Raw genomic sequence first — 24,114 nt, forward strand, 5'->3', positions numbered from 1 at the left:
ACGGGTAGATTAGTTCAGCACCAGAGGGGCAAATAAGACACAATCTAAAGACTGCAAACAATACAGGTATCTTGTCATGTTAGTAGAAACTGCAGAAAATACTGATGGAATGCATGTATCAGATTTATTGTTGTAAAACTGTAGAGCCTTTCTTAAAGCTCACCCTGTTATCAGATACTTATTGAAGAAGAACTATCATAAAACTGACAACCTAGTAGAAAAGGCTTTTTAAATTTTTTAATATTTTTTTTTTTTTTACAGAAGCAGTTTTATATAATGGTCCTTATGTCCGCCCTGCTTATTGGTCATGGCTAAAAATAGAAGCAAAAAAGAGAAACGTTTACTTGTTTTCCTATTGTATGTTTCAACTGAATGGTCTTTTCTGGTGCCTGCTTTATATTCTTCTACAGGACATTTTTAACTATGCCAAGCATAAATTTGTCATTTTAAAATACAGATGTGCAGGCTTAAAAAGCTGCAAACATGTTAAGGTCATTAAAATTGAGATTAAAAAACCAAATCTGGTGTTTTCGTTCAAACTCCTAAATAGAAGCAGTTGACTGCAAGTTAAAGGATGTGTTCAGCCATGTTGTGTTTATTAGGGTTTAAATAACCCAAAATGCAAAAGTATGAAGTGTTCCTCCTCCTGCTCTTCTCTTCCCCAGGACAAAGGTGACAAAATGGGAGTCTGTCTCAGGCTCTCAGGATTTTTTTTCTCAATGGCTTTATTCTCAAGCTGAATGAGACGGAGAGTCTGATTTTCCTGTTTATAAGAACATCATCTTTAAGAACCAGGTGTTTCTTCTATTAAAACTAGAAAAAATGTGAAGGTTCACATTTGTGTAGTCTGTAAGGATCAATGATTTTTCCACAGTTGTCAAACTTAATTTAATTGCACAACTAATTTGAGAACAAGCACATGCAGCTTTTCATTAGTCACTATAGTGCCTTATTTTATTTCCAACCCAAGTCTAAGCAGCATGGGTGATAATTTGGAAGCAAGTGGTGGTGTTTCTGTGAGAGTAGAGGCATGTTACTGCTAAGGGAAGTTGCAAGGCAGTTATCCCAAGACTCTTTAGAAAGATTTAGATTAGATATTAGGAAGAAATTCTTTGCTGTGAGGGTGGTGAGACCCTGGCCCAGGTTGCCCAGGGAAGCTGTGGCTGCCCCATCCCTGGAGGGGTTCAAGGGCAGGTTGGAGGGGGCTTGGAGCAACCTGGTCTGGTGGGAGGTGTCCCTGCCCAGGGCAGGGGGTTGGAACTAGATCTTTAAGGTCTCCTCCAACCTAAACAGTGCTAGGATTTCCTAACTTCAGCTGAGTATCTGGCCAAGGCAGAAAGAGTAAGCACCCAGGACATCACAGCCAGCAGGACCGTATTGGATGTGTGTGAGGGATATGGCTGACTTCGATTGTGAAGGTGCTCCATGCAATGCAAGACTCTGCTTCTGGTCAGTGCCACAAAGTGCACAGGATTGTGCCTTTTCTCTTGGGGCTTCTGGCTCCAAGCTGTTCATTTTCCAGTTTGTCAGCATTGAGAGTTCTTATATTTTAATACTTGTTGGCTTACTCGTTGGTAACACCTGTGTTAGGTGCCTTTATTAAGACAATACAGTAGAAGGGCAACCTTGTCATTTTTTATATGGTCCAGTCTGGACCTGACCACATACAGATGGATTTGTTCCAGTGCTGCTTTGCAGTTTCCTGTTTAGCATAGGAAAAATATGAGAAAATACCACAGGGAGGACTTGGCAATTCCCTGTGTGTCGGGTTGTCTGCCACTGCCACCGTGTCAAGGCTGTGGGTCCAGTTTCCTTGGTTCTTGAGTCGCTTCTGAATGAAAGAGCTCCCCTCTTCTCCTTCTGGCTCTTCATACCCTTCGCTCCATACTTTCATTTAGGCCGGGACTTTGCTTTTCCAATGAGTTATCTCCGAGCAAGTGTGCTTTTCCTCGTGCGTGAAGGCACTTCCCTGGAGCAGTCGTGTGCTGCTGGTTACTATATCTGAGCGTGCACAGCAGGTGTGAGGAGTGATAACTAGGGTAAAAAAGAAAAATTAAAAAAAAAGAAATTCCACGTCGCAGTTGTGCAGGACGCCTTAAACATCTGTGGAAAATACCTCATATGAAAGGCATATAAATTTTCTTGAACTTCTTTTGAAACCTCCTGAAAAGTAAGATTAATGCCCAGTATCCTGCTAGAATTAGACAATCTGAAGATCTGAGATGGATAGGTTTCCTTTGAGGTTTAGTTAGGGTATGCATGAGTGTGTGTGTGGAAAAAAACCCATACTTTGTTTTTCTGTTTTAAACAAAGGGAAGGTGTTACAAAAAATGTGTACATCTAATTGTCATGGCAGGAGGAAAAAAAACATATTTGCAGAAGCTTAATCAAAAGCTTTCTTCTTCTGTTTCAGGATTTCATTAAATATTCTTCTTATAAGAAGAATAACAAAAGATTTTTGTGATTACCAGAGTGCATGTTGTTGCAATGGTAGGGAACCTCTCCGTTTCAGAGATCTGAACGTTCCTTTTTTCCTTTATTTAGGAAATCGGCTCAAAACTTAATTCACTCTGATGCTACATTTGTTTATAATGAATTCTTACAGGTGTCTGAAATAGTTGCTTAATGTTGGTGAACGGGTGCATCATTCCCCTGTTAAGAGTAATCACATCCTTTAAAACGTAGTAATGTCCAATATCTCTAACGAAGAAACGCTGTTACAGAAACGAGTTATGGAAATAGCACAAATAGCACAATGTCACATAACGTTTTTGTTCATGAAGAACTGGGGCTGACTTGTGTCTTATAGCGAGACAGGAGAGCTTGTACACCAACCTGGTGTAGAAAAATGACCCCCTTTAAACCGTTGATGCCAGAGCGGTAACTTTAAATTCTGAACTAACTTTTCTTTTGCTTAACCTTTGTTTTGCAACAAAACGGCACGCTAATGATGGAGTAGAAAAAAAAAATAGCTAATGAGGTGGCAGTATGCAGTGAAAAGCTTGAATTTGTTGATGAGACACTGTAAGCAAAACTGTCAGTAGCACAAAGTAGTTTAGTGGAAGAACTAGTTGTATGCATCTGGGAGTCTAATTGGGAGTGGAATAACCAGAGGCAAAAGAAAAAGTCTGTTCATGCCGTACAGTTATGGTTTTGGTAAATAAATACTGACGTGCAAATAGTAGGATGGAAAATAATATGTTACATGTTGTGGTGTTTTGCTTACCAGTGGTGCAGTTTTCTTTAGATCCCGTGTTTGGTGCTAATCGCGTTACCTCTTCCTGGCTTGATTTTTCTTGCTGCCTTGTGCAGAACTAGTAGAGCAGAGAAAAAACTGCCCGTTGAGAAGAAAGAAAATAGTTAGATAAAAGAGATTTAAAGTATCCTGTGTTTTAAAAACACGCAGTTAAGTCCTAGGTATTCATTGCTATTGCTCAACCGCGGTGCTCCATGCAGCTATTTCTATTACCCCAGGTTCTCTAAAAGGGGAGAATGAAACAAATCATTTAAAGTTTCTCCAGAACCTGCGTTTTCTGGAGGAATGGGATGGCAGCTCTATGTTTTATTACATCAGAGACCAGTGCATGTGTCACATTGTGCCATTATTTAATGGTACGGTCACGTCTGCTGTCATTAGTCAACTCCTTGATTAGTCTTTTGGATAGAGAGATGTTACTAATGGGTGTAGTAATACCACAGGGGCAGTCTAGTTTCTGTTTAAATTGATAATTTTGGTTTCATCAGGTTAAAATACTTGCTGTTGCAGTTAGACATGTTCACAGCTTCTGACTATTCTGTGAAATTGAGTCGCATAAATCTGTGAGCCAGTGAGTCTGACTGCATAGGTGTAGTTCCATTAAAGGGCATGTTATCAGGAATATTATCTTTCACGGGTTTTGTTGTGCCTAAATCAAAACCTGTATGATTTTAGGTGCGGATTTTGTCATGATTGAAAACCAGGAAAGACTGTTTCTCATGAAATTAAACTTTTGTCTTGCAAATTTAGTCTATTTTATGACTAGAAAATAAATTCCTTAGATCCAGATTGTCATATTCTCTGATTGCTTATATGTTTACCTTGTTCTGCTTGTGTTTTTACTTTAGAGTTATTGTAAACAAATACGGGTGGTAATGCAAAATACTTTGTGTAATTAAAAAAAAAAATATTAAAGTTGCCTCAACAGAATTATAAAAACTGAACGTGAGAATATGATTAAGCTGTCCTGGGGATACCCAATCAAAATTTTCATGTGGTTTAATAGTGATGCTACTTCAAAATTGACTGGTTTTGTTTATAGTGATTTTTAATCAACGTATGACTATTTTGGAATCACATCTAACACTTTTTTTTCCTCTCTTTTACAGACTGGACTTTGACATTCTTTTCATGAAAGAGGTTTCCAAGTAGTTGTCTTATAATAACTTTGAGAAGAAGTTCTATGTAGCTCTTACTTTCAAGAGTGTTGCAAAAATGATTACTTCAGATTTGCCAGTACTACAGTGAGTATACATTTCTCTATTTATTTGAAATCTTCATTTTTAAAAGGTAGAAGTAAACAGAGAGGTGATCGTGAAGATAAAGCTTGAGAGAAGTGCAGATTACTGTGACTCTTCCAGGCCTCCTGTGTTGTGACATGCTGAAAAACTGTGAAAAATAAAACACTTAATCTAAAAGATATTTCTTTATACATGTGGAGATTTAACTTTGCTGTGAAAAGCAAAACAAGACCTTTGCTACTTTTATGCTTCTGAATGTTGTGAGATTTCGGAAATGTGAATGGGTTTTACCTGTAATTGACCGTATTTGTATATTCCAGTGGTGTTCCCTTTCTGACAGTGAGCTGTATTTATTGTGCAAAAAGCCTTCAGCCTCTGCTACTGAAGAGACCAAGTGACGTTGGCATCTTGTGATCTTGCTGGGAAATGAGTGGCTTATACAAACGGGAACATCACTGAACCTGGGTAAAGCGAACTATTGGAAAAAACAGAGTGGAAGTCTATAATGAGAGGAGCTAGAGAGTAGATCGAGTAGAGTTAGGAATTTTAGAAACAGGAATAAAACAGAACTTTTATTTAGAGTGGTGGGTTGACCTTGTCCGGCTACGAGATGCCCACCCAGCTGCTCTCTCGTTCCCCTCCTCAACCAGACAGAGGGAGAAAACAAGATGAAAAAGCTCTTGGGGTGAGATAACGACAGAGAAATCACTTGTCACTTGCCTTCATGGGCAAAACAGACTCAACTTGGGGAAAATCAATTTATTGCCAATTAAAAAAGATGTAGATGATGGTGAGAAACAAAGACGCAAACTAAAACGTGTTCCCTCTCCCCCTTGCCAACTCTCTGCCCTGTTCCCGACTCTTCTGTATCCCTCCTGGGGCCCTCTGAGGGCAGCATCGTGAACACTCATGCCAGTGTGGGCTCCCCAGGGGGCCACTGGGAGCCTGTGCCTGGCCACCAGCAGCACCTTCTCCCACAGAGCTGGTCCCAAGGGATGACCCTGGTGGGGGACTCCCGGTTCAAGAAGTTATAGATGGCCTTAAGTGAATGAAACAGCATAGAGTTTAAGGTTAAAATGTGCATATTTAATAGATTTGGTAACTCTGCACACCAGCTGACAAACCTGAGGGACATTAAAAATGTTGGCATGTTGTTTAATCAGAAAAAGATTATGGGCCACCAATATTATGCAGCTTTAAAAAAAGAAAGGAAAACATACCTGTTGTTTTTTCCAGTAGAGCTGAGAATCATGTAATGTCACTGTGCAAGGTATTGATGAGATGTCATCATCAGTAACACCTATAGTTTTGGTTGTTCCTAAGCAAAATGAGATTTTTTTTTTTTTTTCTTTTTCCAAAAGAAATATCAATGGGATTTGCACTTAGGGGTTTAGAGGGTCTCCTGTGGGCTCAGAACATAGTCTAGTGAGGATGAGGTCTCAAAGAAAGTAGGTCCCAACCAGACTTTCTTCAGACAGGAGTCTGGCTAAGGCTGAGAGAACCTGAAGCAATCTTTGGTTTAGGGGTATTAGCTGCACACATTTAGAAATGGGAAGCCGCAATCTGGTTCCACGCAGAAAAAGCTAGGATTTTCTTTCTAGCTCTTACAAAAGCAGCTTTAAATGATTATTATAATCTACCATTCCTTATTTCTGCATTCTCATAATGTTTCCTGATCTTTTTGGCTGCCCCCTTTAAACAAAGGGTCCTAAAGTCAATTTGATATATTAATGTACTTTGCTTAGGACCGTATCAAATATTCCCTCCCAAATTCTTCCCTGTTGAGGGAACATGAAAGGAGAAATCTTTAATCTTTCTGGATTTATAGAAGTGGCTTCAGAATGCAGCGGCGACAGCATTTTACTTATTGGTGTTTCAGATGTAGAGGGGGAAAAAAAAAAAACCTCTGGTGTATTTGACCTGGGTGACTGACTGTTACGAGTCTTCTCTCAATGGGATGACTCATATTTGCTGTGAGGCATGTTCCTCCTTAGATTTTGAAGATCAGCCATGAGAGCTGATTCATCCATGATTCATGAGCCTGTGCATTTAGCCGTTTTTCTTCGTGAATGCTTTTCTTCACAAGGCTGAGTCTGGTGGTAGCAATTACTGAATTTATCTCTGCCACAACCTGGAGCCACCTCAGCAACACTGATAAAAGCTTATAGAAGCGTTTTTATTTACAAAACCTGATACATGAATATAGGGTTTTGGAGTGGTGTGTTTTTAAGGGCAGAAGGGTGGCGTAAGCTCTATAGCTAGGGCTTTATGTAATAGTAGATGGAAGGCAAATTTGTTATGACTTATTTTGCAGAGGTGTGACATTTACTGTGTCTATGGAAACATGTCCTCCAGAAGCATGACATGGTAAAGGGCTGCCCAATAATCTGTTAATCAGCCATTGAAACTAACCATGCAGTAGTGAAGAGTTATTATAACTTGGAAATAATATCTGGAGTTTTTAGGAGAGATCCTAGAGTTACCGTTGGTTTTCTAGGATGCTTTAGCCACCACAGAAACCTGAAAGAAAATCAGAATAAATTTGAGCCCCTAAAAGAGGTTATCACTTGTCTGCTTTCCCCTACGCCACCCCAGAGCGTAGGTGTCCCACACTCTGCCAAATTCTCTTATGTCTCAGTCGTGTCAAAAGTGTCTTAGGAAAGGTTTAGCCTCGGGTGCTGCCACCATCTCTCCTCTTCTCGGATGAGGCAGGCCTCTGTAGGCCCAGATTATTTTTCCCTCCCAACAGCTTCAAGAAAGATAAATTGTGACTGAGACGGAGTTTTCCCCTCAGGTGACCGGTCACACACACGTAAAATTAGGGGGTAGGATAATTGTGGTCTGTTAAGATGTGGATGGCTGCCACCAAATAAAGGACTTCCTAGCAGTTCTGCAAGACGCGTAGGGAATGAGGGAGATGGATGCTGGCCAGATGCTCTTCTCAATGAGTGTTATAAACCTGACAGAAGTGCAGACGGTTCAGAGATGCTTTACTCCTCCTCTGGGTTCAGAAATAAGAAGAAAAGAGGCGTATGTGTGTACCCAGGGCAGCTCTCAGGCTTTGACAGAAGCAAGGAGCACCACCTCCCACTCTGAAGGGACCCAAGGCCACAGCCCGAGGGCCTTTTTGTGGCCTGCCTGATTCAAACAGAATTCCCTGCTGCTTGAAATGATGTTTATTTTCATGTTAAATCAGCCAAGGACTGTAGGTTGCCCTTCATCCTGTCTCCCTGCTCCAAATAATGTGAGGATTGAAGGGAATTTGCTATCTGGTGTTTTCTCCTTACATACTTACATATTCCTTACTGGGAAGAATCTCCTCTCTGCCTCACATATCATTAGGGTGAAATTCATCTTGTTTAATTACAAACATATAATTATATAATTATAGGAGCTGCTTGTCTAGATCACCCTAATTTATACAAAATTTATAAAAATTTATAAAATTTATAAAACAAGCTGCCTGACCAATTTTGTATCCTGACCTTAGTATGAGGTACGCTGCACCTTAAGATTTTCTGTTTCCTGCATTATATATGTCTCAAATTTGGATTAATCTCACTCTTCACTGTACTGGTTTATTGAGCCTTTCCCAAAAGGTTTACAGCAAACCAGAGAAGTTTTTTCAGAAACATATTAGAGAAGCACGGTTATCAGGCTTAATACAACAGACTGTTTAAGACAAAGAAGAGAAGGTGGTTAATAATTAAACTGGTCTCTCCATATGCAGTGTTCCGAAGCAATTGGAATTTCCAGAACTAAATACACAAATCTCAGTAGGTTTTGCTGGACCCAGACAGAGGCTGTAGCAAAGTTTGAATTCTCTGTGAACTAAATGCATGCAAAATAGAGGTATAGTTGAATTTATTTATGTAAATATATAGTATATATTTCAAGGGAAGCGTTTGAGCCATTTGCCTAGGAAGACTGCTGAATCTGGTTTTAATGAGAAAAATCTTTATCCTGATGATATTAGGGGTGTGGTTTTGTAAAGACAGCAAAGCTACAGTGCTTCCCCAGGAAAGGGGGTGTCGCTTAGACCTCACCAGGCGTAAAATTTTTCTGGTAAACATCTGTGTAGACCAGAGATAAGCTTATTTTTTTCTACAGAGAGCAAGAGATAATTGCTTTAATTTCTCTACAGCAATAGAAAGCAGCAGATATTTTTATATGGTTCCTCAGTGCTGTGTTCAAAAGTTATTAAAAAAAAATATATATATATATATAATTGCCATTGTGAGACAATAACACGTTTTTGTCAAATTGAGTTGCAGTGTGATGGCTGGTCTATGAGTAAAGGCTGGATCCCTCCATCCGCACAGGCATTGTTTTCAGCTGTGTTCACGGCGTTGTTTTTCACTAGTGTGGCCCTGTTTTACCGCATCGTTTTGAACTACGTGCATGGAGTATCTTTTATTTGGTTTTAGGCATTTTACAACTTTCCCTTTTTTCAAATACAAAGCTCCATATTGAGTTTTTCAAATTTCATATTTTATGAGGCAGAAAAGCTACTTCTCTTTAATTTTATCACAACGAAGTTGCTTTTTCAGTATTTTGTAGAGCTACTGGTTTACAAGCGTGTCATTTGGGAACTCAAATGTACTTGACTACTGTTTTTTAATCTAGGGTGCCTGGTTTTCTGGGGTGTGTAGAGTATTTAGAGGTAGTCCATTGAAGTGACTTTTCAGAAGAGGAGATTGATACATGTTCTACTGCATTCTAGCTTTTGTAAAGGATTCTGTGGACTCCTTGGTGGTTTTGTGCTTGCAAATTGGAAAAGGTTGGAAAATAATGTCTTAATATTAGAAATTCATCATAGGTCTGCAGAATTATTTGGGTTAGGGAAGATCTAGAACAATACAGTAATTTCAGTAAAGAGAAGTATCAGAACATTCTTGATTCTGATACAGCAGTGTTTGTATCTTTCTGCATTACTTAAATAGCTTTCTTGGTGATACAGCAAATTTGTGAGGTATTCCTGATTTATAAAACATAAACCCACAGACAATGTGGAAGATCTGTGTAGATCTTGGCTTGCTGAAGCTTCTCAGTTTCTGTAAACCGGATCACTAATGCCACCTTTTATGTTTGAGGCTGTATAAAATAATGAAATAGGTCTGATTTTCACCTTCCCCTTCCACAAGTTTTACAGCAATTTAACTCCTTTTAATTCAAGGAAATGATATTGGATTGAAATAAATCTCTGATTAGAGCTAGATTTGACCCATCTTTGAGTAATATAGGACATCATTACAGTTATTCTTTCATTTACAGAGATCTCGTGCACTGGTGGTCTTACAAACTAAAAATAAAGTATATGAGTAACATGAGTGGTTTTGCTTGTGGGCTCTTCTTGGGCAGAATCTAATGCCTCAGAAGATGAATTATAAGCTGAGTTTCTTCAAGCAGCCAGGTCTGTTTTCAAGGCAGAGAAGTACCTGTGCACCTCGCTTGTGGGAGGGGGTTGAAATTGGGGTAATGTGGTTTTTTCCTACTTAGTATGGTCTTAAGTCTAAAACAGGAATGACTGCAAAATGATACTGGGGGCTTCTCTGCTCACAGTCGTCGGGCAACGTCAAGGTTTATCCATCGTACGAGTGAAAATGTTTTTCTAACTGCGAGAATCACGTATGTCTTCAGATCGAAGTGAATTTGTGCCTCACGGTCAGTGTTAATCCTCTCTTTATTAACAGCTGCACAATACCATTGTCTTTGGGACTGAAAAGACGATTTAACCCTAGTGGGAACTTGTGTAACTGTTCTAATGATGCCATAGCTGGACTGGGCTCCGGTTTGCTCTCTCGTGGCACGGAATGCAGCTGGGAAGTAGTTACTGAGAGTAAAAGAATAAAAGAAAGTTGATACTCGTGAATACATTGTGGGATGGATGTGTTGAGAATGTGCTGTTTAATATAGCCAGTTTTTGAAGTGTAACATGGTTTCAAAAGAAGCTGTTAATTTAAGTAACTTCCAGTCTATAAAATGACTTTTCAGCCCATAAAAAGGTAAGGCTTTTTGCCAGGGCTATAACAATGCTTAGTTCCTTAGTTTGCTGAATAAATGTGGCAAGCACTTAAATGCTGATTTTATTTTTTTTTTCTGGTTTAGGACTAAATATTTTATAAGTCAGTTATAGATTACTTGTTGATTTCAAATCATTTTAATTTATCTAGTGTTTTTCCCCCCCCTAGGGATTCTACAAATGAAACTACTGCACATTCAGATGCTGGCAGTGAGCTTGAAGAAGCAGAAGTCAAAGGAAAAAGAAAAAGGGGCCGTCCTGGCAGGCCTCCAGTATGTGTAATTTAGTTTTGTTTTGTTATGCATCTATTTAAAATTGACTGCAAACTGTTTTTCATCTAATCATCTTGTGGTCACATAAATAGGCTTTTAATGAGCCCTATGTCAAACTTTATGAAGACTTGTAGTATGAAATATTTATCAGATTGGTATACCAACAATGCTTGGAGTGTTTAAAAAGAGACATAAAAATGAGCTCATAATAGCTATTATTTTTTCTTTCTCTGGTTACTTACGTGAACATAACAATTTTGTTATTATTGTCATATTGCAACATTCTTCCAGACAAGAGGATAATCTCAGTAAGCACAACCACTTTCTGTTTTAAAAGTTGTAATGGATTTTAAGTGGCAAATGACATTCGAGCCATCCTTTTAGTAACTGATAATCTCTTAATGTTGAACGGAAGAGTTGGAGCATAGTATTAGCTCAGTGCCTCAGAAGATCTATTAACATATCTTAAAAATTCATGTAAATGACATACCCTGTGTCCTACGTATAAATCAGGAGCTTCAGCCTGTTCTCTAGCGTAGTGCAGCACACGAGATTGCTCTCTGCTGTATAAGATTTGCTGTTCTTCAGTAGTCTTTGCCCATTGCTGGCCCATGAATGGGAACATACAGGAACAATTCTCTATTGCATATAGTATTTAAGGAGCTTTCTCTTTTAAAGTAGCCAGCTTACTGAAAAATACAGAAAAAGTTCAGTGTGTCGTGTTCTCCTTCATTTTAGTTCTTCAAGGTCATCTGACATTAGTTCTTGATTGTATCACTTGAAGTACACGCGGTGGAGTAAGGTTTTTGGTGGGAACTTATGTGTGTGTGTTATTAATTGTTTTGATCCTCCTTTCAAGTATTCCTCTCAAGCGTGCTAGCCAAGCTGGAGCTAACTCCTCCTTAGTATTGGTTTTCAGTTTACATCACAGTCTCTGGACTTACTTTGGGAACCAACATTTAAAATCCTGGGCTTTTCTGGATACGTCGTCTTCCTTCTTAAAGCTTTTGAACAGTGTTTCCTATGATGACATATATTCTTCATCAGATGGACACATTTGCTCACAAACATGGAGCTTCTTTACAGGAAGCTTTAAAGAAACGTGTAAAGAGAACAACTCATGTGTTTATATATACAACAAAGGCCAAAATTTGAAATTATCTTAAGAATATCTCACTAGTAAATGTATGCGTTTTTGAAGATCTAATAAAAAAAAAAACCCAACAGCCAGAGGATGGTGCAACAACCTGATTGCTAACCCAGAAAGTTGTCAGAGTGTAGGAATTTAACTTAAAGCAACACTAGTGGTATTTTGTACCCACCACACATCCCTGGAAGGGAAAACTGAATGTTATGGAAGGTGTTTCTCATCTTTCTGCTTGAGCTTATTAAGTAGCTCCAGTGGGAATATTCGCTGAAGCACTCTGCTGTTCCTGCTATCAAGTTTCTACAGGAGCAATTGCTCATTATGCTTAGAACAACTCCAGGCTCATTAAGTGTACATGATCATAAAGTGATGAATACATAGAGGAAGCAGCCATTGCTGCATAAAACGATGGGCTGCCAGCTGACCGTTGCTGCTGAGGGGTAAGACCTTAGGGTTATCAGAGATGATTCCATGAAAGCATCATCTTAATGCTCAACAGGGGTAAAGAAAAACCCAAATCCAGTCTTAAAACTCTGAGGAAGAGAATAGGGAATAAAACAAATACCGTGTCCTTTTATAAAAGTTTGCCAAAATTTGGAATATTTTGCACAATTCTAGTTTCTCTTTCCCTCTCAACCTCCACCCCAAAATCTCAGTGAAGGGTATATTAGGACTGGAAGAGGTTCAGAGAAGAGAAACAATAATGGTCAATCATGGAATCAGGCTGGGAAGGATTTGAGGAGGTCTCATTGCAACCTCCTGCTCGGAGCAGGACCGGCTTTGGGATCAGACCACATTGCTTGGGTCTTCTTCAGTCTGGACGTGGAAACCACCAAGGCTGGAGACTGCACAACGTTTCTCAGCAACCTGTTCCATTTGATTTCTTGAAAATTTTCTCCCTTACAGGAAATCAGAACCCCTCTTTTCAGTTCCTGACTGCTCTCAGTTGTCCTCCTATTGTATTCTACTCCAAAAAGCCTCACAGGGGAAGTGTTCCCAGCCCCTCATCCATGTTGGTAACCCTCTGCTGAACTTGTGCTAGTTTATCAATACCTCTCTGGCACTGAGAGGGCCAAAGCTGGACATGCTGTTCCAGATACAGGCTAAGAAGTGCTGAGTAAAAAGATATAATCACTTTTTTTGGTGTACTGCTGTATTCCTGTTTGTACAGCCCAGGGTGCTGACGACCTTTGCTGCTCAGGCACATGGCTGTCTCACATTCAGTTTGCTGTCTTCCAAGACCCTGAGGTCCTTTTCCAGAGCTGTCCCCTGACTAGCCAATCTCCAGCCCGTGTTGGTGCAGGGATTTATTCCTTTGCCAGGGGCTGGTCTTTGCGTTTGTCCATGTTGAATTCGGAGTGTACTGTCAGCCCGCTCCTCCAGACTGTCAACAGCAGTTTTGCCTGTGATGTCATTAAACCGTCTCCCTGCCAATTTGCTGTCACCTGCACACTTGACAGGAGCACACTCTGTCACCCCCTCCAGCTATTTGATAAAGATGGGAAACCGGACACGTTCCAGTTAAGACTTCTGCTCTACTCCCTCATCACCAGCCTCCAGGGAGAGGATGATCCATTAAACCCTGTAGTCTGAGCCCAACAGCTCAACCACTTGTCCACCTGTCTAGTTGTCTACCCATCCAGATCACAGCTTCCCAACTTGGATACAAGAATATTGTGAGAGACTGTTGAAAACATCACCAAAGTCAAGATAAATTACATCTATCGCTCTCCCCGCATCCACAAATTCAGCCATTATGCTACAGATTTTTGGGTGACTTGACAAAATGTGTATGTTTGGATACACAGTCAAATCCTGCCTTCATAACTGATTCTGCAGCAACAGAAAGGAATAAATAAGGTTCTTCTACAAAAAAAAAAAAAAAAAAAAAAAACTAAAAAGGAAAAAGCCACTCAATGTCTGGTATCCCTGAGGAGAAATGCAAACACCCTTGAAAGTCTAATCTAGGCAACTAAACTTATTACATTATTTGATACATGTAGTTAGTAATTGAGGTCTTGGTTTTGAAAACATTGTGTTTCTCTTTCCCTCCTCCTGCTCGCCCATCCATGTCACTAACCTGTCTGCTTTCCACAGGTGAAATACCTGTTTCTTACGGGAGGTGCAGCTCTGACATTGTACTCCCACTCTTCCATCTGCTAACATTTTTATTTCCTCCACAGGTACCACCTACCTTTACTCTCAGGCATCAAACAGATTAAAATATTTAGTTAAATTCAGAGCTGTTTTTCTCAACTGATACTTAGCTTTGATGTTTTTCATTTCTGTTCTAGACATAAAGAAAGGCTTTTCTGCCCAAAGGCTCTTCTGGTTTTTGTGGTTTTTTTTCCTAACTAAAATATTACGGTCTAATAAGATTTGATCTTTCCCTGCAAATGCTGATTTGCTTTATGTCCTTAGGCCATCATAGCTACAGTGACACATTTGCCATAAGCATATTGACCTCTTTTAGAAGTAGAGCTTACTCTTCTGTGCTGTTTTGTCTAGCTGGGTGCTTCTATTACAGAGCTGCACACCATGTACCCCATCAAATATATGTATGGATGTATTTATTTTAAATAGGTTTCTGCTGTAGTGTTATAGAACAGACTTGACCTTTTATTAGAAAGATAGACCACTACTAGAGGATTTTCCAGGCTTTTTTCCAAAGAAAGAGATCCTTCTTTGTAAATTTGAGATGTTTGTAAGGAGTTGGTCCTCATTTGAAAATTTACTATTTGTAGCGAATACCTCTTCAGTTTGTAGAGAACCTTAATATTTTGGGGAACCTTCCCTTTCCTGAAAATGCCGCTTTCCAAGTTGCTCCTTCGCTTCTGTAAGAGCGCTTCTAACGAGCGCTTGTCTGGGTAGACTATACAGTCAGCTTGCAGAGATCTTTCAAAGTAACTCTCAGAAACTAACTTATTTGTCCTGAATCCACTGACCCTTGCAGTGAATTTAGCAGGAGCTGCACCACGTCCTGTTCTAGCGTTGACAATGGCTTCCCCCTTGTCCGTGTCTGCTTCTAAACACTAAGTCTTGTAGACAAGGTGCCTGTGGAAGCACTGGCTGGGAGGTGAATCTATCCAGTCGGTGGGATATTTTGGTTTATCTATTTACGTGATGCTGTCTGCGAGCACAGCACCTGGCTGTGTATTTAGTGAATTGTGTGGGGTGTATTTGAGGAGTGACCTCTAACAGTCCTCTGGTTGAAGTTGCTGAGTAACATTGGCCAAAAATGCCTTTTCTGTCTGCTGCGTTGTTGAAATATGTGGGTATGGATGTGCTCTCCTCTTCTAAGTAGGGGATTTGAAAGCCAAGGGCTTATGAGGCAACGCAGCTTTCACATTAGTGAGCTCGGGCTCAGATCAGCTATTTATCTATCCTTTCTTGTCTCCTCTCTGTTCAGTGTTGTTGGTGTGCTTTATTTTAACCTACCTGGCCTTACCTTCCCAGGAGCTCGGAATAGCTTGGCTTAAACCTCAGCTGTTGGAGGTGGAGGGAGCGAGAGAGATCATGTAATCATAGAACGGTTTGGGTTGGAAGGGACCTTCAAGATCACCAAGTTCCATACTGCCATGGGCAGGTACACCTCCCACTAGACCAGGTTGCTCAAAGCCCCATCCAGCCTGGCCTTAAACACTTCCAGGAATGGGGCAGCCACAACTTCCCTGGGCAACCTGTTCCAGTGCCTCACCACCCTCACAGTAAAGAATTTCTTTCTGGTATCTAATCTAAATCTCCCCTCTTTCAGTCTAAAACCATTACCCCTTGTCCTGTCACTACACTTCCTGACAAAGAGTCCCTCTCCGGCTCTCCTGTAGGCTCCCTTCAGATATTGGAAGGCTGCTCTGAGGTCTCCCCGAAGCCTTCTCTTGTCCAGGCTGAACAACCCCAGCTCTCTCAGCCTGTCTTCATAGGGGAGGTGCTCCATGCCTCTGATCATCTTCGTGGCCCTCCGCTGGGCCCATTCCAACAGGTCCATGTCCTTCCTGTGTTGAGGACTCCAGAGCTGGACACGGTATTCCAGGTGGGGTCTCACGAGCGCAGAGCAGAGGGGTAGAATCACCTCCCTGGACCTGCTGGCCACCCTTCTCTTGATGCAGCCCAGGATGTGGTTTGCTTTCTGGGCTGCCAGTGCACATTGCCGGCTCATGTTGAGCTTCTCATTCACCAACACCCCCAAGCCCTTCTCCTCAGGGCTGCTCTCCAGCCATTCTCCGCCCAACCTGTATTTGTGCCTGGGATTGCCACGTCCCAGGTGGAGGACCCTGCACTTGGCCTGGTTGAACTTCATGCGATTTGCACGAGCCCACCTCTCCAGCCTGTCCAGGTCCCTCTGGATGGCATCCCTTCCCTCCAGCGTGTCGACCATGCCACCAAGCTTGGTGTTGTCGGCAGACTTGTTGAGGGTGCGCTCTATCCCACTGTCCATGTCTCCGACAAAGATGTTGAACAGCACTGGTCCCAGTACCGACCCTTGAGGAACACCGCTCGTCACTGGCCACCAATTGGACATGGAGCCGTTGACCACAACCCTTTGAGTGTGGCCATTCAGCCAGTTCCTTATCCACCGAGTGGTCCATCCATGGAACCCATGACTTTCCAATTTTGAGACCAGGATGTCGTGTGGGACAGTGTCAAATGCTTTGCATAAGTCCAGGTAGATGACGTCTGTTACTCTGCCCTTGTTCACCAAGTCTGTGGCAGTATCGTAAAAGGCCACCAAATTTGTCGGATCCCTGGCTGTATTTCAGCTTTGAAGCAGGAGTAGGCAGATTGGCCTCTTTGACTCAGAGGAGAAGAAGAAACGTCAGTCTTTCTGTCCCAGAGGTGGCAATTCTGAGATCTCTGCTGGTGGGTCTCTCATCCCGGGCTCAGGGCTGCAGCACGCCTTTCTCCAGCTCCTCTCCTCAGGTTCTTCGGTTAAGGCGAGATGGAACAAGGCACTTCGGATCCCTTTGTCCCCACTGCAGCCTGTACAGTTTTACCTTCAGGTCCTTTTGTATTTTGTGGGGAGGAGACAGATCACGATACTCTGTCTTTGCATTCATATGTGAAATTTTAACTTTGAAGCAGACTCTTAGCCTTATCATCTTGCTTGCCTGATATTTTAGCTCTATGCCTTAAAAGTGAAGAAGTCTTCTTCCTGCAGTTCTGTGGGAATGCAGTGCCTATACAGCCAGTACATGAAGACTTCTCTGTCCCACCACTTGTAGCTTCCTGGTGGAGAAATCCTAATGGCATTAGAAGTTTTCCTTTTAAGCTTTAGATGGGATGGTCCTTGTATGTTTGGCAATCTAATCTATTCTTTGTTTTGCTGTGGAAATAGTCTTTTTTCTCTTTTTTTTTTTTTTGGTAGCAATTGCCTCGGCTGGAAGAAGAGAAGTGATTCGAGCATTTATAGCTAACTCTTTTGATTCTTTAAGGTCACTTTTTGAACTCTTGCTGGGTTTTAAAATAAGGATGAAAAAAAGCAACATTCCTGGACCCCCCCAACACCGTCTCTGGTTGGTTTTGTTGTAAGCTGCCTGTGGTACAGCTGAACTTGCAGGGTCTTAGGGGGCCTGCGCCTGGCTTTATTTGCAGGATGAGGCTTTTCACAGGGAGAACCGTGTTTATTTCCCTGATGAAAAAAGTCCAAAGGACGGACCATCAGAATCCAAGAACTTTTCCCTAGATAACCGTGATGATGTTACAAAGTGTGCAGTAGCCTTCTCTTTTTTAATCAGGATTCATGCAGAAAGAGCTCAGACATTACCACTCTTCCACTTAACACGAGGTTATAATGCAGAGGCCTCTCAAGATGATGATGCCTTTGAGAGGCAAGTTCTTCAGTCTTACTCTAGTGGAAGGTTAAAAACCTTCTTTTGGCTGTCTTGAGAAATGGGTTATTGCTTTAAATTCCTTATGATATAAATGCACGTAGAGGCCATCATTGAAGGCGGTGGATTCGGTGGAGTTACTGACCTGTAACACTTTCGCTGTCTTTATTTCTTCATGAAGTGCATCGGATCGACTCGGGGAATGTTAATGGAAAATGTCAAGCCACTTTCACCTTTCTTTTTGTGTAGTGTGTGAATTAAATTTCACTGTATTACCTGATTTTACAAATGTGAGTCACTGCCCCCCTCCCCCAATCATTTTAAAGACACAAAAGGAAAAGTATTTTCTAGTTAATTTGTTACAAAATTCTGAATTATCGTCATTTTAGTTTAATTACAGTCAGGGTAAGTATTTTGATTCCTGCTTGCCTTAGTTTAAGCCATAAAGCAACAGGTAAACTGTGTGGTCATCAGTATGGCCGTTTCAGAGCTGCTTCTGTGGCACTTTCTGGAACTTCTGAATTTCCCGATGCCTGTGTTGTTGTGAGTTGAAATCCACTGCACAGATCTGGGAAATCATTAGTAACTTCTGTTTTAATTTGGCAACTTGCACCATTTTGACACCACTGACCATCTGTCCTGGGCCTGGGAGAGAAAGCACAGATTTAACTGCTCGCAGCTCCCAGCAGCACCTTTCTTGGTGTGCGAGTTAAAAGCCTCCAGCTTTCTTACCTTGTTGTGATTCTTGATCCCTCCCTCCCGTAGTCCTAGTTTGCCTCGGTGTCAGCTCTACCATTGCAGTAGATGCCTGAATTATGGATTTGTGAATTAATTTACATACAGTATTGCTAACCGGCTTGCCTTTTCCATGACTTTTCAGACATCTCTCTCATAAACAGGAGAAAAGTCAGTTTTGAGTATGGAAAACAATCGGTTCTTACCCACCTCGGGGTTCAGACAGACTGACGCTTAAAAAGGAAAAAAAAAAACCAAAACCAAAATAAACCCCTATGCATGACTGTCAATTTAAGGGAGCTTTAGGGAGAAGCAGGAGATTTCTGGCTGAAAGGTTGTAAAGGGACAAGCAATAACCACAATTATTGTTCCTGTTCGGAAGCAGGGGTTCTGTTTTTCCTGTATCTTGGTCACCATTTGGTGGATCCTCACAAGAGTAGACTTGCTACAAATTCACTTTGATCTTACAAAACATCACATTTTATGCCTGTCAGTGGTAGTCTGGCAGGTTTCCTGGAGCTACGCTCATCCTAGGGCAGGGCTGTTTCTGTGTGGAAGCTCTTTGTGGCATTAGAGGATGGGTTTTTTGTGTTAAGCTGAAGGACCACCCTTTCCTGTGAATGCAGGTCTCTCTCTTTTGGGATGCAGGGCTACCTCTGTTTGGCATCCTCAAAGCCAAATGCCATTTTTTGATTTGTAGCTCGACTTTGCAACTCCACTTCCAAGAGAACCCTACCTCTGCAGATACTCCACAGAGCTTCCCTGTCATGAAGGAGTCCTCTTTGTGTTTCTGCCATTCCCGCCAGTCCTTGCTTTTCTTTCATTTGCTTCAGTGGTGCTGGATGTCTCCATCCTGGGGTGGAGTTACCTACTCGACTTTGCACTCAGAGGTAGGAACCTGGATGAAGCTCAGATGTGCCAAGATGGCCCACAGAGTTTCTTCTTCTAAAGTCAGGGACGCTACATGCAAGTAGTGGCTGACAAAAGCATTGTAATATTTTATGTTAATGAATTAAGATAATGCCAGTTCCCCATTCCTGTGCCTTGTGCTTGTGAAACTTCATAATTAGCGTACCAGGCAGTTTCTGGAGGCTGGAGGACCTACGTGTGACTTGTTTCACATTTGAGCTCTGGAGTGGGATTGAGCTTGGGTTTCCTGTCAGATGCCTACTGGATTCAATACAGATCCTGCATCTGGATTTAGCTACCCCTGCTGGGATGCGGAATGGCTTTTGTTAAGTGAAAGACTTGGTTTCTCCACTGTGGGAGATGTTCTCATTGTCTATACAAGAAAATCTATACCAGAGAGAAGCTCTGATAGAGATTCTCAAGTATATTCAGCACTATATGTGGTGTTAATTCTGGTGAGGATATTGAGATACTTACTTGGGCTTGAAGAACCTGGCTTTGTCCAGTAACTCTGTCAAAAGTACATCTGTCGGTTATTTCTGTAGCCCTTCAAGAGCTCCCAGGTGTTCTCACTCTTCTAATTCAAACTGTGACTCTGGGTCAAAGCAGCCCCTTTCCCCAGGATACCTGACAAAAGTGGAGTTTAAACTGAGCCTTCCTGCGTCTTGTGATTCCTCGTTTTGAGTGTGTGCTCGTGGCAGCGTAGATGACATGTCTCACTGCTTTCCAATAACAAGGTAGCTTTGGATGTGGACATTTCCCATCCATCTCCTACTTTCTTTCTCTTTGTCCTTGCAGTGTTTACTGTCTCCCTTTTAATTACATGTCGAGAAAAAAATGAGTATAGAGGGGGCTTTCGTTACCTTCTGTGCAGGGCATCAACTTGCCTCCCTGCTTTCATTTAGCAGTACTTGTAGCTAATTGAAGTGCTCACGGCTTACCCAGAGTGAATAATAAGCACATGGATTATATATCTCAAAAGAGTCAATTTCCTTCTAATTCTTGGTTGTTTTATTAAATAGTGATCATGTGTCTCTTTGGAGCTCGGTAGAGCTCAAACATTTCATTTTATTGATAGCTTTCTTGCTGATAAAAGGCAGCTTTGCACATGTTTAAAAATCCACTGAGGGAGAACACGTATTTTTCTGATCACAGGTGTTATCCAAAAACACTTTTCAGAGATTGTACCACTGTTTTAGGCTTTCCAGCTTGCAGTTGTATGCAAGTCCTTAATTGAATATTTGCAAGAGGCAGTTGCAGTTGCTCTCTTCTTTAGCCCTTTTCTTTAGCTCTCTGCCCCCTTCAGCAGTGATCCCTTTTAAAGTACGGGGAAAGCTAGGCTGCAGATCTGTCTTCTACCAGCTCTCTTCCAGAAATCAGATCCCTTTCCTCTGCAGGAAAATTCTTAATATGTCTGCAAGTGGAAGATAAAACCAAAGATGTTGACTTTATGTTCATTACTAAAAGCTTTAATAGAAACTGGCTGACAGTGTACCCAAGTAAATGGTACCATGAGGATATTGTCCTAAATGTAACCTTTGAATTGCTCCTGTGTTATTTTCTTTAACATAATTCCTCAAAATAGCTTCATTGTTCTGTGGGAAACGGCAGCTTTTACTTTTGCCTGCCTCAGTAGGGAGAAAGAATAGAATATGGAAGTAAGATCATGGCAGGAATCTTAGGTTACTTTCCCCAAAAAGGTTGTTTTTTTTTTTTCCTAAGGTGACTTAAATTCAGAGCAGACTGTTCACTAGATTACTTCTTAGAAGTGGGATCTACACCACCTGATTATAAGCTTGAAGAATCTAGAGAAAGTTTACATTAAATAATTTATATTCACAGGGAAAACATTTTAACTCGTAACATTTTGAACCAAGGGACTATTATAATGATCTACTAAATCTGGCTGTATAAATTTAGTGATTTGAGTTGAAGAGCCGACTCTTTATGTCCACAGTTTCTTACAAAAGTTGTATAAAAATGATGATACAGAAAATGAATGTTAACATAAGTGTATTTTTAATAACATATTGTCTTCCAAAGATCATCAGTTATTCTAAAAGTTTCTGTGTCAACATAAAACCCCTTTGCTGTCCTGTCTGTGATTTGCTACCATTTATCTAGTTGTAGTCATGTCGTCCACTGTGTGTTTATGTTGAATGAGACTCTCATGGGTATTGAGGTGAACTGACACTCCAACATTGGAAATTCACCACTGTTACCTTGACACAACAGTGGCTTTTAAGTTGGTCCTCAACAACTACTGATAAATAAAACTGATTGTACTTGGCTGGATGAAGCCCTAAGCAACCAGGTTGAATTTCACAGCTGCTTTGAGCAGAAGGTCAGGCTGGAGACCTCCCGAGATCCTTTCAGCCTGGCTTATTCTGTGATATTTGTGTGTATATACATGTGTGAGTGTATGAATACGTGTGTGTGATATTGATGTATAATTTATAAGGATACAATGAGTGGTTTCAGGTATAGCTATAATAAACTTTCATTCTACTGGTTTTCTTTGCCCAGTCTGCCACTAAGAAACCTCGGAAGTCTCCAGCAGACAAGGGTCGTCCTGAATCTGCAGCTAGAGGAACAAGTCGTGGAAGAGCTAATGGCCACCCTCAGCAGAACGGAGAAGGGGACCCTGTCACTTTGTTTGAGGTGGTTAAGCTGGGGAAGAGCGCTATGCAGGTAAAATAACTGATTGTGTTACACCTTCACAATTCAGTATATCCTGACTAGAAGTTCAGTCCAAGCTATGCTTTTGTAAACAATTGTGTTTTTTCATAACCTGTGTTGGTCCAATAGACTGTGTACGATAAAGTAAGGGACAGAATATGCTTTGATTGAGGCGAGGACTGTCATATACATATATATACACCTCTGATAGACAAGAGACAGGTCAGAAAGTCATGTAGTTCAAATTCTCCATTATTCTGTTCATTACTTCCAAATTGAAAATACGTGTTGTTATTAAGCAGTCCATTAAAGAATATCCTGTAGTAAGTTTTGTGTGAGAAAAAAGTATATGATACTAGTGATGGATCCAAAGCTTTTTTGTTTGCTTGTTGGTTTTTGGTTTTTTTTTCAAAAATACCTGCTGACACAAGCACTTCTGAGTACTTTGCACTGCAGCTTGCATTCTTCTTGCTGTCCCCGCTAGAGCAGTAGATGAAGGCTAAACCAGTTGCCTAGACTTCCTCTGTGTCTGAGGGACAAAAACGGACGCATCCTGAAGGCGAATTTTCATTGTAAAAGAAATACCTAAGATAATTGTAGTGAATCGCCTCCGGAGGTGTTTCTTATTCTTTTATGTTTTGATGAATTTCCGAGATCTTACAGGATGTATCGGGCCAAATGACTCCCACCTCAAGAACCTCTATAGATGATTGGTTTTGACAGTACTGATATGCTTTTAGTAAGCCACTGTGCTTCAGCTATAGTTTTTGGCACTCAAAGGAGAAACAATGGGCCCAAAAATGCTGTTCATCCCATGCAGTGCAAAGCCAACAGTCTGTTCCTGCTGAAGGAACGATGGTGGGACTCAATGGTTAGGCTCGATCTTAAAGGTCCTTTCCAACCTAGACGATTCTATGATTCTACAATTCCAAGGAATGTTTAAGGACACCTCCTTTACTTTGAATTTCAGCACACCAGGACTCATGCAGTATCAGTTAGTTCGTTTTGACTTTGTGGTGCTAACTAACATGAGAAAATTGCAAATTAGGAAAATTAGGGACCAAGTCCCATTTTCAGTGTTACTTTTAGTGTAGCTAAAAGCTAGGTCTAATTAACTCCCAAAGGAATCTAGTCTTCCAAATGGGTGAAAGCTGTTGAAAATTTTCTCTCAGTCTCAAATCTGTGGAAGGTCTGAGATGTAATTTTAAAGAAGTAATAAACAGGAAGAAAATGACAATTTTTATTCTTCATAGGTGCTGTATTTACAGTTATTCAGGATTGACCCTTCTTATCTAATAGGTGAAGACAGAACAAATTTACTCTTAACAAAGCTACAGATTCCTTGTGCTGCTTCTTCCTACGTGTTTTAAGTCAGGGCTTCCAACTTTGCTTGGTTTTCAATGCTTTTTCAAATTTTGTTTTTGGCAGCATTTGAGGAAACATCTGGAGTCTATTTTCTGGTTTTACTGTGGTACAGAGCATACAGAATGCTTTATGGAGTATGTTTGTCTTAGAGTTTTTGATATTTGCAGGAGCCAAATGAAAAGGAAGGGGTGATGGCTTTGATATTTGATGACTCTGTGTGTATGTGCATGGAATGGGCTTTGATACTTTCCATCTATTTCAAAGGAGATGCCGTGAGAAGTCTTCGCAAATCAAATTCTAAAAAGAAATTGTCTGCATCTTTGTGTTAAGAAATCTCTGGAATTCAAATACAAAGGAATTGTTTTGAGAAATTTAGTATTTGTGTACGCATAAACAGATGGATGTGTGTCTGTATATTTATGTGTGTATATATATACATGTGCACGCACACGCTTAAGATGTGCCCAGCCTATGTATATGAGAAAGAAGCAGACGAATCCGTTTGAAGCAGTGGAGAAACGATAAACGAATAGTAAAGGAATAGGCAAGTTCATTTGAAGGCCTGGCATGCAAACAGGCATAAGTTGCTTGAGCCATATTTAGGAGCACCAATCTTAATTTCAAGAGTATGTGTCACTTGCGCACCTTTGAAAATTTTACTGT

General features: G+C 40.9%; 1 protein-coding gene across 2 annotated transcripts in view; it reads left to right on the forward strand.

The window, feature by feature from the left end:
• Positions 1 to 4,455: 4,455 nt before the first annotated feature.
• The window catches only part of STAG1 (STAG1 cohesin complex component), a 150,202-nt gene continuing 130,543 nt past the window's right edge, over positions 4,456 to 24,114 (forward strand). For both annotated transcript variants that reach the window (XM_074153156.1, XM_074153157.1), the window contains exons 1-3: positions 4,456 to 4,500; positions 10,689 to 10,791; positions 21,934 to 22,098. In XM_074153156.1, the coding sequence (XP_074009257.1) occupies positions 4,472 to 4,500; positions 10,689 to 10,791; positions 21,934 to 22,098 (297 nt within the window). In that variant the 5' untranslated portion in view covers positions 4,456 to 4,471. The remainder of the gene's footprint in view (positions 4,501 to 10,688; positions 10,792 to 21,933; positions 22,099 to 24,114) is intronic.

This window comes from Numenius arquata, chromosome 9, assembly GCF_964106895.1.
Source record: "Numenius arquata chromosome 9, bNumArq3.hap1.1, whole genome shotgun sequence".
Classification (NCBI taxonomy): domain Eukaryota; kingdom Metazoa; phylum Chordata; class Aves; order Charadriiformes; family Scolopacidae; genus Numenius; species Numenius arquata.